This window comes from Vitis riparia, chromosome 5 (assembly GCF_004353265.1).
Source record: "Vitis riparia cultivar Riparia Gloire de Montpellier isolate 1030 chromosome 5, EGFV_Vit.rip_1.0, whole genome shotgun sequence".
Classification (NCBI taxonomy): domain Eukaryota; kingdom Viridiplantae; phylum Streptophyta; class Magnoliopsida; order Vitales; family Vitaceae; genus Vitis; species Vitis riparia.
In genome coordinates, this window is record NC_048435.1 from 1,904,426 (window position 1) to 1,918,638 (window position 14,213).

Sequence of the window (14,213 nt, forward strand, 5' to 3'; positions counted from 1 at the left end):
AACTAGAAAACGTATCCAAGAAACGGAAACAAAAACAAAGAAACCAGAAAGCATAGAAAGTGTATCCAAGAAAAAAATAAATAAGTAAATAAATAAATTCCACTTCTATGTGCTATCCTTGTGTGTATATATAGTGGTGTTTTTCCTTCCTTTTCATTTATGTGCTCAGACAACCCTTTGATTTTCAAGAAGATGGCAAAGAGTTTCACCTCTTTGGTTTTCTCTCTTTCAATTCTCTCAATTGCTTTCTTCTCTGTATCTACAACAAGGTACACACCTAGATCCGGGTTTTTGTCAGAAGGTTTTGACGTGCCCGGGAACAACTCCCATGTTTGTGACCCAGCAAGGTTTGCTGCCCTAGGGTTTGATATCACTACAAGAAATAGGATTTTTGGTGATGGTTCCCAACCGTCACCAAATCTTATATATCCGTGATCAAAACCTATTATCACGATCTTATGAAACCGTGATTGAGCGTCACAGTACGAGGCGTAGCTAAAAGTATTAGTCACGGTTTTCTAAGTGATCGTGATCATATGATTTTTTTTTTTTTTTTTTTTTTTTTTTTTTTTTTGTGACGACCAGACAAAAACTATGACCAAAAGTTAAGAATACTTTGCTATTTATTAAGTTGATTTAGTCACGGTTAATAAATCGTGACTAAATGTATGTCTATGGTCACGGTTAATAAAAATGACTGTGACTAAATGTAATCTTATGGTCACGGTCAATGCCTTAACCGTGACTAAATGTAATCTTATGGTCATGATCAATGCCCCTAACCGTGACTAAATGTAGTCTTATGGTCACGGTCAATGCCCCTAACCGTGACTAAATATAGGTATATGGTCACGGTAATTAAGTGACCGTGACTAATTATTAGGTCTATTGTCACACAATGTACACTTATGGTCACGACTATTAATGACTGTGACTGAAATTAATCAATGGATGGCCGCCCTATCCCCAAATTTTGGTGACGGTTCATTATTGATCGTGACTAAAAGTACACTTATAGTCACAATTTTTTAGTGGCCTTAACTAAAATTTGTTATAGTTGGAAATTGATTTTTTATAAATTCAAATTTCCCAAACTTGTTATAAACCCAAACAAACCCATTTTAGACCTGTATATGCAATTAAGCAATTAAAACAATTTCAATATATTACAATCAATTATCCCAAGCTAGTTAAAGACTTATATATCAATACAAGTCATTAAATAAAAAAAACATAATATAACAAAAAAAAAAAAAACCAAACAAACAAATAATAAAGAGATTCAAATTTAGTTTCACATTCTAACATAATATAACAAATCAACCAACCAAACATCACATAATAGTCATAGAAAGCAAAAAAAGTTAGGAGAATCTATCATATAAATAAGTAGCATAATCTTAAAAAAAGTTAAGAGAATCTATCATATAAAGATGTAGCAAAATCTTCAAATTTCTATTGCTTTTGCCGAAATTGTTGCATCATTTGCATCATCTGTTCTTGAATTTGTGCTTGCATTTGTGCTTGCATTTTTCTTTGCATTTCCATCATTTTTTCTTCAAACTCTTCTTTCACTTCTTCTCGTGTCTTCCTTTGAACTTCTATCAACCTCTTTTCAAATGTTTCTTTCACATGTGAGAGTTCCTCTTTCACATTTGAGAGTTCTTCAGTTGCAGTTGTAAACTTTTGTTCTGCAGCTATTAGCATCTCTTGGGCATTTTCAATTTGTGTTGAAAGAATAACTCTTGATCGCCTTTTACTAGTAGAACCAAAGATTGAGGTAGGAGTAGGACCAAATCCATATCCTCGAACACGACCATGCCTCTCTGGACCCATGACTTGAGTATATATCTCATCTACATATGTAAATGCTACAGATGTAGATGATACAGATGTAGATGATACAGATGTAGATGATACAGATGTAGATGATACAGATGTAGATGCTCCAGATGATGCAGAAGTAGAAAAAGATGTCCCATTAGGTTGGGATAGTAATTGCTGAAATTGATCCTGGAATTATAAAAAAAAATACAAATTGTTAGACTTTTAAAATAATTTAGTATGTGGCTATGATTGAAATACAAGTATATAAAATTTATTTACTTCATTACCATAATCTCCTTAGAATGATCATCAACAGGCGTCCCATCTTTTCTTGAGTGTGTTATGGCAAACATCTCAATTCTATTGGGCTCACTTTGATCCTTCTTCTTTTGTGCCTATTCTTACAAGTAAAACAATTGAGTTATTTATGATGAATTATTTATATACAAACAAATCATATTAATAATAAATTTTCAACCTGTTCATATTGAATTTGAGCATAACTTTTTGATCCCGATGTATGCTTTATCACTTGTTTTGCCCTATTTGCCTTGTTTTTGTCTGAGATATCCTACATCAATTAAAAAAATAGCAAGTCACCTATATAGATAATAGAAACATAATAAAAGTTATATACACGAAGTATTAGGTTAGATATAACTAATAAATATCATTTTATGTGAATATGAGTATCGTAAGATACATTATTAAGAAAAGATCATTATCTTTACCTTGGCCTCAGGTGTACCCCAAAAGTGGATGAGCCACCTCCAATCATCATCTGATAAGTGTGGAGGTCGATGACACAATCTCTCCTCATTTGTATTATAAGGGTTATAATACTTGGCCTTCATTTTATTTCTATAGCTTCTAAACAAATTTCCACAACATTGAAGAATGTAGCTCTTACATGTTTCTTCTAGTTCATATTTTTCCTGTATTGCATTAAAATGTCATGTATAAATAAGAGGTATCATTTTTAAACAATAACATTACAATTTAGATTGAATAGTAACTAGCATATACCAATACTAAGGCCCAAATCTTTTCCTTCACATCTTTACTAACATGATTCCAATCTTGAACTTGGATGGGTACATTGTGTTGAGATCGCACCAATGTTCCCATATAGCTTGACAATCTTTCCCATTTTCCATCATAAACAACTTGCCCTCTGGTATTGAATCGTGTAGTTTTTTTTTCCCCGAGTTTCATACTAAGTAAATCTAAGTTACGCGTTGGGCCACGTGTCCTCTTTTTGCTAGAGGATGAACCTATTAATAATGAAATTAAAAGAAACATAATTTACTTATCTTATATAAAATTAAATATTAAAAACCTATCATTCAAGAAATTAAACATATGTAAATTTATTATATGTAAAGTTAAACATAATCTTCTTAATCATACCAACAACAGAAGGATCTGAAGAATCGGAAGGATCAGAACTACTAGGAGTAGTAGTTGCAGCAGGTTGTATGTCTGAGAGTTGTTGTAGATTGTCCAACTCATCTTCTGGAGACACTATTTGTACTCTTCCTCTTCGATGTGACATTTCCTACATAATAAAGTAAATTAGAAAAAGTAATACAAAATAAGTTACATAAATAATATGAAATAAATTGTAATTTGTATATCTGGTAAGTATATATTTATGTACTTACCAATATTATTAGCTACACATCATCTATATCATCATCATGAATAAATTCATTATCTCTTTCAACAATGTTTTTTTGTCGTGATAGTAGAACATCCGTTTGGATAGTTTCTCCTGCAATATCATTTCTATCCCAATTGATTAAATCATTCTCGACCAACTCATGCACATCATGTTGACTATGAAGTGTTATAAGCTGTTGATATGACTTTGGATCATTAGTAGGTACTTTTTGATTCATATCATAAACCCCTTGAGTTTGTATCTCTACAATGGTGTGCCAATTTTCCTCATTTGAATTTTGAACATAAAAGACTTGTTTTGCTTGAGATGCAAGCACAAATGGTTCATCTGTGCATATGGTACATTCAAAATTCAAACACATGAATCCATATTCATCATTTTTTATTCCCCTTCCACTATTGATTACATCCCACCAGTCACATTTGAATAAAATAACTCTGTTTCCACCAAGGTAATGTAACTCAATTACATCAGTTAGCACACCATAGTAAGAAACATGACCAGGAATTAGGTTCTTATCTCTTGCACTTGCAAAGCTTGATACCTCTACGGTCACAACAACTCCACTATTTTGAGTTTTTTTTTTCCTTTTTCTCACTCTCTTGTGTGAAATTTGAACCCATTAATGATGTATCATTTATAACATGTAACTGATGTACTTGGTCCACGAGACAATGATAGTATGTGTTTAGAAATTGGACCTTCGTGTCGCATTTGTATAATCTATAGAGTCAAATATAAGATGTTAATACATACATGTGTATTAGATAATAGAACAATTTATGTAGTGAATGAACTTACACGTTCTTCAAACCAACTAATGAATTCTCTTGTGTGAATCAAATCTACATTTCGTGCACGAATACGAGGCTTAACCCTTATAGATTGCTTATGCTCTCTGATAAAAAAGAAAAAATAATTATAATGCTCACAAAGACCAAAATTAAATTTTTGTATGAGAATTAGTATAAAGTTTTATTCAAATAGGTGTCTTACTCAATAAATGACGTCACTTCCTCACAATTAGTCAACACATATAAATGTGCTTGGGACCATTCTTCTGTGCTAAGAATGCGAGATGTTGACTTTCCTATTGTACGTCCCATGCATTTGAAAATGGTTAACCCTCCACCATTTGTTATGTTATTTTCAATGACATAATTTCTTTCTTCACGGTCATGTTTCGTTTCAACATCATGCAAATATCTTGAACAAAAGGTTGTACATTCTTCTGCCATGTACCCCTCTGCAGAACTTTCTGGACGACTCTTATTACGATATAAGACTTTAATGTACGTAAATACCTGTCATTTCACAATATGATAGATTTGTTTCATGAACTATATGAAACCTAGTATACATAAGATTAATAGGATACATCCATCGATATTGCACTGGTCTAGCGACCTTTGCCTCACTTGCAAGATGAATAGGTAAATGCACTATAACATCAAAGAATGATGGAGGAAATATTCTTTCTAATTTGCAAAGTGTGACTATTATGTCATTCTCAAGGTGCTCTAATTGATCAGTCTTTAACACTTTAGAACACAACTGTTTGAAGAAACTACATAGTTCAACTATAACAGCACAAACATCCTTATGTAGAACTCCTCGAATTGCAAGTGGAAGAAGTTGTTGCATGAGAACATGACAATCATGAGACTTCAACCCAAATATCTTTCTTTCATTCACTTATACACACCGAGAGATGTTAGAAGCATAATCATCTGGAACCTTTACTTCTTTCAAAAATATACAGAATTCCTTTTTTTCATTTGAAGTTAGTGAGTAGCATGCAACATGTAATATAACCCTATTCCCTCTTTGTATGGGGTGAAGTTGATCTCTGATGCCCATAGCTTGCAAGTCAAGACGATTATTAAAGTTATCATTCGATTTACCATCGATACTCAACAAGGTGCCAACTATACTGTCACATATATTCTTTTTAATATGCATTACATCCAAATTGTGACGCAAAATGAGGGTTTTCCAATATGGCAATTGGAAAAAAAATGTTTTTTTTTCTAATTGTACTCAAGTTCAATATGTTCTTTTTTTCTTTTTGCTAACATCTTATTTTTTGACGTCTTCCCTAAAGTAATATGTTCCATTCCATCTAATTGACGTAGAACATCTTCCCCAAACAATTGTTTAGGTGCTGCTCTATGCTCTTCATTTCCATCAAAGGACTTTTTATCACGTCAAAATCTATGATCAATTGGCAAAAATCGACGATGACCCATGTAACACCATTTCTGTCCATTTTGTAATCGAAATGAAGAACAATCCTTATTACAAATAGGACAAGCAAATTTCCCTTTAGTACTCCAACCTGAAAGATTTGCATATGTAGGAAAATCATTGATGGTCCATAATATAGCTGCACACATACAAAAATTTTGTTTTGTTGAAACATCATATGTTTCAACTCCAACGTCCCATAAGTCATTCAACTCATCTATCAATGGTTGTAAGTATATGTCAATGTCATTCCCAAGTGTAGTTGGACCAGGAATAAGTAGTGACAACATGAAGAATGTCTGTTTCATACACATCCAAGGTGGTAAGTTATATGGAATAAGAACTACAAGCCACATTTTATATGAAATTGACATATTTCCTAATGGATTGAACCCATCACTTGCTAAACTGAGCCAAACATTTTGAGGTTCTAGTGCAAATGAAGGGTGTACGTTATCGAAGTTTTTCCAAGCCAAAGAGTCCACTGGATGCCTCATCATCTCACCTTCCATGCGACCATCAATACGCCATTTCATGTGAGAAGCTGTCTTAGATGGCATATATAACCTTTGAAGCCTTGGTTTTAAGGGAAAATAACGCAAGACCTTAGCAGGAATTTTCTTTTCTTTGCTGAATTAGTGAAATCATCTGTAGAATGATCATTACTTGATTTCCATCTAGAGATACCACAAACAACACACTCATTTGCATTTGCATTCTCTTTTGAATACAACATGCAATCTAAGGGGCATGCATCAATCTTGATATAATGAAGGCCAAGGTCACGAAGTATTTTTTTTGCTTCATACTAGTTGCTTGGCAATGTCTCACCCTCAGGAAATGCCTCATTCAACAATTCAAGCAACATTATAAATGACTTATTGCTCCATCCATTAAGACACTTCATATGAAATAATCTTATGATAAAAGACAATTTTGTGAATTTTTTACACCTTGGATATAGTTCATGCTTTGCTTCTCTTAACAAATTATAAAATTTGTTTGCATCCTCATTTGGTTTTTCAAACTTCTCATGCACATGTGGACTTCTTTCAGATTCCTCATTTGGCATTGGCATTCCAAATGCATCATTTAACATTTCTTGCATCTCATCATGCATAACAGACTCATTAGTGCTAGTATTTGTAGGTTTGCAAAACTCATATTCCCCATGCATCAACCATCGCACATAATTTCTAGCTATCCCATTGTCCAACAAATGGTCATACATGATTTCTCGCTTCTGCATAAGACAATTATTGCAATGAATGCAAGGACATGAGATCATTTCTTTTCTAGGTGCACTGCTAAAGGCAAAGTCTAAGAACTCCAAAACTCCTTTATGATATTCACTACTTACTCTTGACTTCTGCATCCAACTCTTATCTATTGGCATTTTTCTCGTACTTCTGCAAATTAAACCCTTCAATCACATAACAATGAATCTTCATATCAACTTATAATGAATGTGATATGTTTTTTATCGTCTCAAATTCCTATATTTGGCAGTGGTTCCTATCCTATTTAGAAATACATAATCCCTATGAATCAATCACTAACATGCTTAGTTTCATTTTGATAAAATTTCGGCAGCATTTCCTCATAGTTCTCCAAGCACACGAATTGGCTAAGGTATAAACATATCTTCTCCAAATATGCACTCAGAGAACAAGGGGAATCACTGTCAAAACTTATCAATATGCTAAAGCATAGGCGTTTGATTTCATAGATATTATGTATTTTCAAACTGTCCAAACGGACAATTCAAGCATCATTTGCAGACAATTCTACCAATCATATACAAAACATATAGGTTGAAAACTTGAATATGACCACAATAAATAATCATATCCACAATTTTACAACTTATATGTTTTTATTATATGATAAAAGAGACGTTTGTCAAGCAAGAATACTTGAACGAGAATTCTAGGGTTTTCTAAAATGAAAATGAGTAAATGATAAAATTAATGACAAATAATATTAGAAAAGAAATAGATAAAAACACACAATGAGACTAACACATTCGATAATTTATAGAAATGAATTACTAATATTTCTATTGCATAAAATCAACGAGGGTTAGTTGACAAATAACAATAATAAAATATAAAATCAGCATTAGTGGGTGTAATGTGTAGCTCATGTGGATTGGGGGTCTAGTTGATTGCCAACTCAAACTCTATCAATATATATATATATATATATATATATATATATATATATATATATATATATATATTAAAGGAATTTGGAATCAATGAAAATTAAATGTATTTGGTCAAAATTTTAATAAATCACATATAGGAAGTCTTACTTTGGTATTTGAATCATTTATTACCTAAAATCAATTCAAATTTTTTTTCTCATGCCACCAGCATCATTGGTATTTGAATCATTTGATCATATTCTCTCTCTCTCTCTTTCTTTATATATATATATATATATATATATATATATATATATATATTTAATAGCAATCGTTTTAGTAAATTTAATATACCATAACAATTTTTTTGCTAGCTATTATTTTCATAGACTTCCATACACCCTCAAAAGCTTTCTATGGCAAACTTAGAAAGACAATGGAAAAAAAAAAAAAAAAATTAAAACTCGATTTCATATAAATAAATAAATACATGGGTAGAAAGTCTTACTTTGGTATACATTCAGTCATGAGGTGTACCTATATATTAATTTTATATTTAAATATTATAGAATATAATTTTATATTTAATTAATTTTGCATTTAAATAATATATGATAAAGATATTAGTTTTATATTTAAATAATATAAGATGGTAATGAGATAAAAATGAATGTTTTTATGGTTATAGGAATAAAGAAAAATAAAATAAAAAAGATTTCAATTACTTAATCAATAGTAATCCTAATTTAATTCCAATTAATATTAATCTTATTTATATCTTTTCTTTCTTGAATATACCAAAAAAAGATTTAAGTAGTAAATAAATACATGGGTAGAAAGTCTTACTTTGGGCATGAGGTGTACCTATATATTAATTTTATATTTAAATATTATAGAATATAATTTTATATTTAATTAACTTTGCATTTAAATAATATATGATAAAGATATTAGTTTTATATTTAAATAATATAAGATGGTAATGAGATAAAAATGAATGTTTTATGGTTATAGGAATAAAGAAAAATAAAATAAAAAAGATTTCAATTACTAAATCAATAGTAATCCTAATTTAATTCCAATTAATATTAATCTTATTTATATCTTTCCTTTCTTGAATATACCATAAAAAGATTTAAGTAGTAGTCTGGGATAGATATTAATTTTATATTTAAGAAATATAGGATATATTGTAAAGAATAGAGATACACAAACAAATTTTATATTTAAGTAGTAATCTTCATGAGCTTTACACAAACAAAAAACTTAGATATTTACATCATCTGGAAGCCCCATTCTGCCTCTCTCTCAACCCTCAGCCCTTAGCCCTCAGGCTTAAAAAGTTGTGTGCCATGAGAAACTTAACACAAACCTTTCTTATAATTATTGTTCATAGTCGTAGCTACCAAGAATTCCAAGCTAGGAAGAAAAAAAGAATCATAAATACAACAAAAAGAACTTCCACTACATGCAGCAGTAGGGGTACCAAATTAGGGAAATTAAGAAGTAAATCATGCTCAATCGATTGCTTGGAAATATTATTTGAATATCAAATTAGGGAAGCTATTAAGTGTGGTTTTTGTAGTGTTAAATCAGAGAGAAATTTAATTATATTATGAATTTCAAATTTAATTATTCTAAGAACAATGAATTACTCTAATAGAATTTAATGTATAAAAACATTTCAAACACTCGCAGCATATATCATTTTCAATTTTTCCAAAAGCACCAAAACCCTATAACAATGAAAATAAACCCAATAACAATGGAAATAAAGCCAATAACAATGGAATCTCAAACCTAATCACAAACATTTCCAAAATATCAACTAACAAAACCCAAAAAAAAAAAAAAAAAAAAATTCCCAAAACTCACCAAAACCTAGAGAGAAATGATTTTCACCGGAGTTTCTTAGAGGTGGCTTCGGCTTTACCAACCATAGCTTCCATGGGGCTTCTTCGGCATGGCTTCCATAAGCTTTTTTCGGCAATAGTTTCCTCCAAGCAATGGGGGCTGTGGGTAGGTTTTGTGGGTTTTATGGCCGTGGGTTTTGGAGAGGAAGAGAAAATGGGTAGGTTAGTTGGCAGGAGAGAGAAAGAAAGGCTTTATATTCAATTAGGAAAGTGATGTGGCCGTGGGTTATACCCACATGGTTAAAAGAAAGACATTTTTCAATTAGAAAAAAATGTCTCATGGCTTTTTTTTTCACTATAGAGTTTTTTTTTATAAAAATTTGATGTCTTGATTTTTTTTTGCTTTGTCTTTTTATTTTATCCAATTTATCTCTTGAATATTTTATAATTATCACATGCGTATTTAATCACACAAAAAAGAAAAAAAATTAATTTTATTTTATTGTTATTGTTCTGTGCTTAGAACTATTAATTTTAAAAGTTTTTCAAGTTTTAAAATTATCAAGTTTTTAAAATTTAAAATTATTTTAAAATTTAAAATTAATTTTGAAAGTTCAATGTTTTACTTAAAGTGTTCTTTTAAAATTTTTATTAAGTTTTATCAAGTTTTTTAAGTTTTAAAATTATCAAGTTTAAAATTTAAAAATTTTATATAAATACAAAGAATAATTAAAAATAAAATATAACATATAAAAGTTATTTTTTAAAACATAAAAAACATATATTAAGAATATTTTAGGTTTCTAAATCAACTTTTATTTTAAAATACATCGGCAAACAAATTTTTAAAAATGTTTTAAAAAACTGTTTTTTGTATAACTGTTTATGAAAATGTCAAAATACTTCACAAATAAACCAGTTCGAGTCCCCTCAAAGCCACTGGAGGTTTACCCGGTCGTTAACTTCAGGACCCCATGAGATTAGTCGAGGTGAGCTTAAGCTGGCTTGAACATCCATGGTTATAAAAATAAATAAATAAAAATAAAAATAAATAAATAAAAAATACTTCACAAATAAAACTATAATTTATTGGTATTTTTGTGGGCCTTAGGTGCTAGGAAATGTTACATGTGCATCATACTCCTACTCTGTCTTCATTATTTTCAGCCATGTGTCCCTTTATATCTTATACCAATCTATTATTATTTTATTATATGGTATCATTTTTTTAAATTTGATGATATTAATTTCTACCTTATCCCATATGCTTGTAGCTTAATTTCATCATACATTTGGATAACAGAATTTCAGACTTCCATTTAGTACTAAATATAATAAACATAAACAGAGAATGATGCATTTAAGAATATTTTTCCATGAATTTTAACTTTATAAATTTGTTAATTTTACTAATTTAAGAATTATAAAAGTTTAGAACTTTTATTTTTAATCATAAACAGAGAATGTTATTTTTGTAGTTATAAATTGTTTCTATATTGCAAAAATCATAAAGATTAAATAATATTTTATGATTGAAAATTAAATAAAACTATAAACAATTTTACTAGTAATTGTTCATAGTAAAATTTAGTTATCATGACTATTGATACTTTAAATATAATAAGAATTATTTATCATATATAAAATCAAAATTGTTTTTTAATTTGTTAACTCACTTGCATTTAAATTTTTTATCAAATAATATCAAATTGAACCATCATATTTTTAAACTAATATATTAAACTTTATTTTGCTTCTTATTAAAACATTAATCATAACAAGGAAATTAAATAATTTTAACTAAAGAAAAATAGGTAACACACTAATTTGTTTCTTAACTTAAAAAAAAAATAGTAATATAACTTTAAACTTTTTATAATTAATAAGAACTATTATTATTACTATTAATGATAATTTCTATTTATGATATATATATATATAATATTTTCTAAAAAATTATAATAGGTAACCCAAAAATTGTTTAAAATAAATAATAGACTTTGGTCACGATTGTGTGAACCCCGTGACCATAGGTTCAAAATATTAAAAAAAAAAAACCTCTATGCATTTGGTCACGGTCAAGTGAAATTTGTGACTATATGTTCTTATATCTATTTAGTGACGGTTTTACAAAAACCTGTGACTAAAACCTCTTTTCATTACATTTTTTGTCACGGATGATAAAATAACCGTGACTAAAGTTATTGGCGCCAAAATTTCCCTCAAGAAATTTACAAATAGTCACGGTTTTAAATAAATTTGTGACTAAAATACCTTTTATCAATCATTTTGGTGACGGTTGATAAAATCACCGTGACTAAACATGTTTTTTTTTTTTTTTTCCAAATTTGATTAACACATATGGTCACAATCTTACCCTGGTCGTGACAAAATAATATCTTTGGTCACGATATTTGTGGCCGTGACTAAAGATTCATTATTAAAAATCTATTTTTTTGTAGTATGAAGGACTTTGTGTATTGTGATTCTTCGCTTCCATTGTTAGGAAGTGTCTCACATTCCTAATTAGTATAGATTCTTTTTTTGTAAAGAATATTATATAGAATATTTCTAAGTTGATATATTATTATAATATTAGACTTCCTTATAGAATAAGAAAGGTTGTTGTAAATATCTTTATAAATATTCTAAGTCATGAAAGGAAAAAATTATGAAATGGAGATAAACCTGTAGAGACTATACAAGGTGGATAGAGATGAGAGGAAGAACGAGAGGTACCCGGTGGATACAAGGAGTGGGGGAGTGGGGAAACATGTGATGTTTCGGGAACCCAATAATTGTGTTTGGTTTTGTCCTCTGTAATATTGTCTATTGTATAGTAGAATCATTCTCTCTCATCTGTGGACGTAGACATGATTGATCGAACCACGTTAAAACCTCGTGTACCGTATGTGTGATTGTTTTATTTTTGTGTTCTTGAACTAACATTATTGACATCAAAGCTTTCGTTGGCACTACATCCATATGATGTCAGGGTAAAAGATTTGTTAGATCGAATGACGCTAGAAGAAAAAGCAACGAAATGTTATATATAAAGCTGCTGGAGTGGAAAGGATAGGATTGCCTCCTTATCGATGGTGGTCAGAGGCACTTCATGGGGTCTCATCAGTGAGTATAAATGGTCCAACCTTCTTCGATGAGACTGTCCCCGGTGCCACGAGCTTTCCCAACGTTATACTCTCAGCTGCTTCATTCAATCAGTCACTATGGAAGACAATTGTGCAGGTGATCAGTACTTCTACTTGCTAGACTGCCTGGTTTCTTCATTCTTTATGTCATTTATATCGCTTCTATAATTCTGGTTTCTGGTTATGAATAACTGATTGTTTGTTGTAATAATTAGGTTGTTTCAACGGAAGCAAGAGCCACGTACAATTTAGGCCATGCGGGGTTGAGATTTTTGAGTCTAATCCGAGATGGGAAGGACCCAGGAGACGGTGGAGAAGATCCATTCACAGTCAGTGTGTATGCGGTTAACTATATGTTAGAGGGCTTCAGGATGTCGAGGGAACTGAGAACACCACGGATTTGAACTCTAGGCCTCTGAAGGTGTCCTCCTCCGGCAAGCATTTTGCTGCCTATGATCTTGATAACTGGCTTAATGTTGACAGAAACCATTTTTAATGCAAGGGTAAGTAATTCGTTTATAAAAACTATTAATTAATGTCGATAAAATTAATTTTTCTATAAGACTTGTTTTTGTTCATATATTTTTGTAGGTTTCAGAGCAAGATATGGCGGAAACCTTTCTTCGTCCCTTTGAAGCGTGCGTTAGAGAGGGTGATGTTAGCGGTGTCATGTGCTCCTTCAATAACATCAATGGAATTCCTCCATGTGCTGATCCAAGACTCTTGAAAGGCACTATAAGAGATGAATGGAATCTTCATGGGTAAAGTTCAATTAATTAGTAGACAATTAAATTCATGCTGAAACTGAAGTAATATTAATGGTTACATTGATCTTATTAATTTATTTCTGTTTACAGATATATAGTCTCAGATTGTTGGTCCATTGAAACCTCCAGAAATTCCTTGATGTCACAGGTAAGGAGGCTGTTGCATTGACCCTGAAAGCAGGTTGGTATCCCCAACAGGCCCCAGTTAATCAAATCCTGATTATTTTTGTTTCGAAGTCTTATGTAAGTTGTAAGTACTCCAATGGGAATTCTGCAGGTCTGGATTTGGAATGTGGGCATTACTACAACGACTCCCTTGCGAGCGCAGTCATGGCAGGGAGGGTCAGTCAGCATGACTTGGACCAGTCGCTGAGTAATCTCTATGTAGTGCTGATGGGGCTGGGGTTCTTTGATGGCATCCCGGCTCTGGCATCTCTTTGGAAGGATGATACCTGCTCTGCTGAACACATTGAGCTGGCAAGGGAAGCTGCGAGACAAGGAATCGTTCTTTTGAAGAACGATAATGCGACTTGGCCA

General features: G+C 31.0%; 1 protein-coding gene and 1 pseudogene across 2 annotated transcripts; one reads left to right on the top strand and one right to left on the bottom strand.

Annotated features, from left to right (window-relative positions):
- Nucleotides 1-1,384: 1,384 nt before the first annotated feature.
- Nucleotides 1,385-9,964, bottom strand: LOC117914182. Of its 2 annotated transcripts, XM_034829408.1 has the most exons (9): nucleotides 4,508-4,667; nucleotides 4,313-4,409; nucleotides 3,238-3,385; nucleotides 2,854-3,101; nucleotides 2,559-2,762; nucleotides 2,306-2,398; nucleotides 2,115-2,222; nucleotides 1,940-2,013; nucleotides 1,385-1,909 (listed from the first exon to the last, which is right to left on the bottom strand). In XM_034829408.1, exons 1-9 carry the CDS (start codon nucleotides 4,615-4,617, stop codon nucleotides 1,456-1,458), a joined length of 1,536 nt encoding a protein of 511 aa, XP_034685299.1. In that variant the 5' UTR covers nucleotides 4,618-4,667; the 3' UTR covers nucleotides 1,385-1,455. The 2 variants fall into 2 exon arrangements, with proteins under 2 accessions (XP_034685299.1, XP_034685300.1); XM_034829409.1 differs by lacking the exons at nucleotides 4,313-4,409; nucleotides 4,508-4,667 and adding an exon at nucleotides 9,783-9,964.
- LOC117914443 lies at nucleotides 9,855-13,405 on the top strand (annotated as a pseudogene).
- The last annotated feature ends 808 nt before the right edge of the window (nucleotides 13,406-14,213 follow it).

Bases quoted from the DNA above. Each gene is read 5' to 3' on its own strand.
- LOC117914182 (XM_034829408.1), bottom strand. From the start codon at position 4,617: ATGGGACGTACAATAGGAAAGTCAACATCTCGCATTCTTAGCACAGAA. The intron at 3,102-3,237 runs GTATGATTAAGA...CATTATTAATAG, and splicing joins TTCAGATCCTTCTGTTGTTG to GTTCATCCTCTAGCAAAAAG. The intron at 1,910-1,939 runs ATCTGTATCATC...TGTATCATCTAC, and splicing joins GCATCATCTGGAGCATCTAC to ATCTGTATCATCTACATCTG.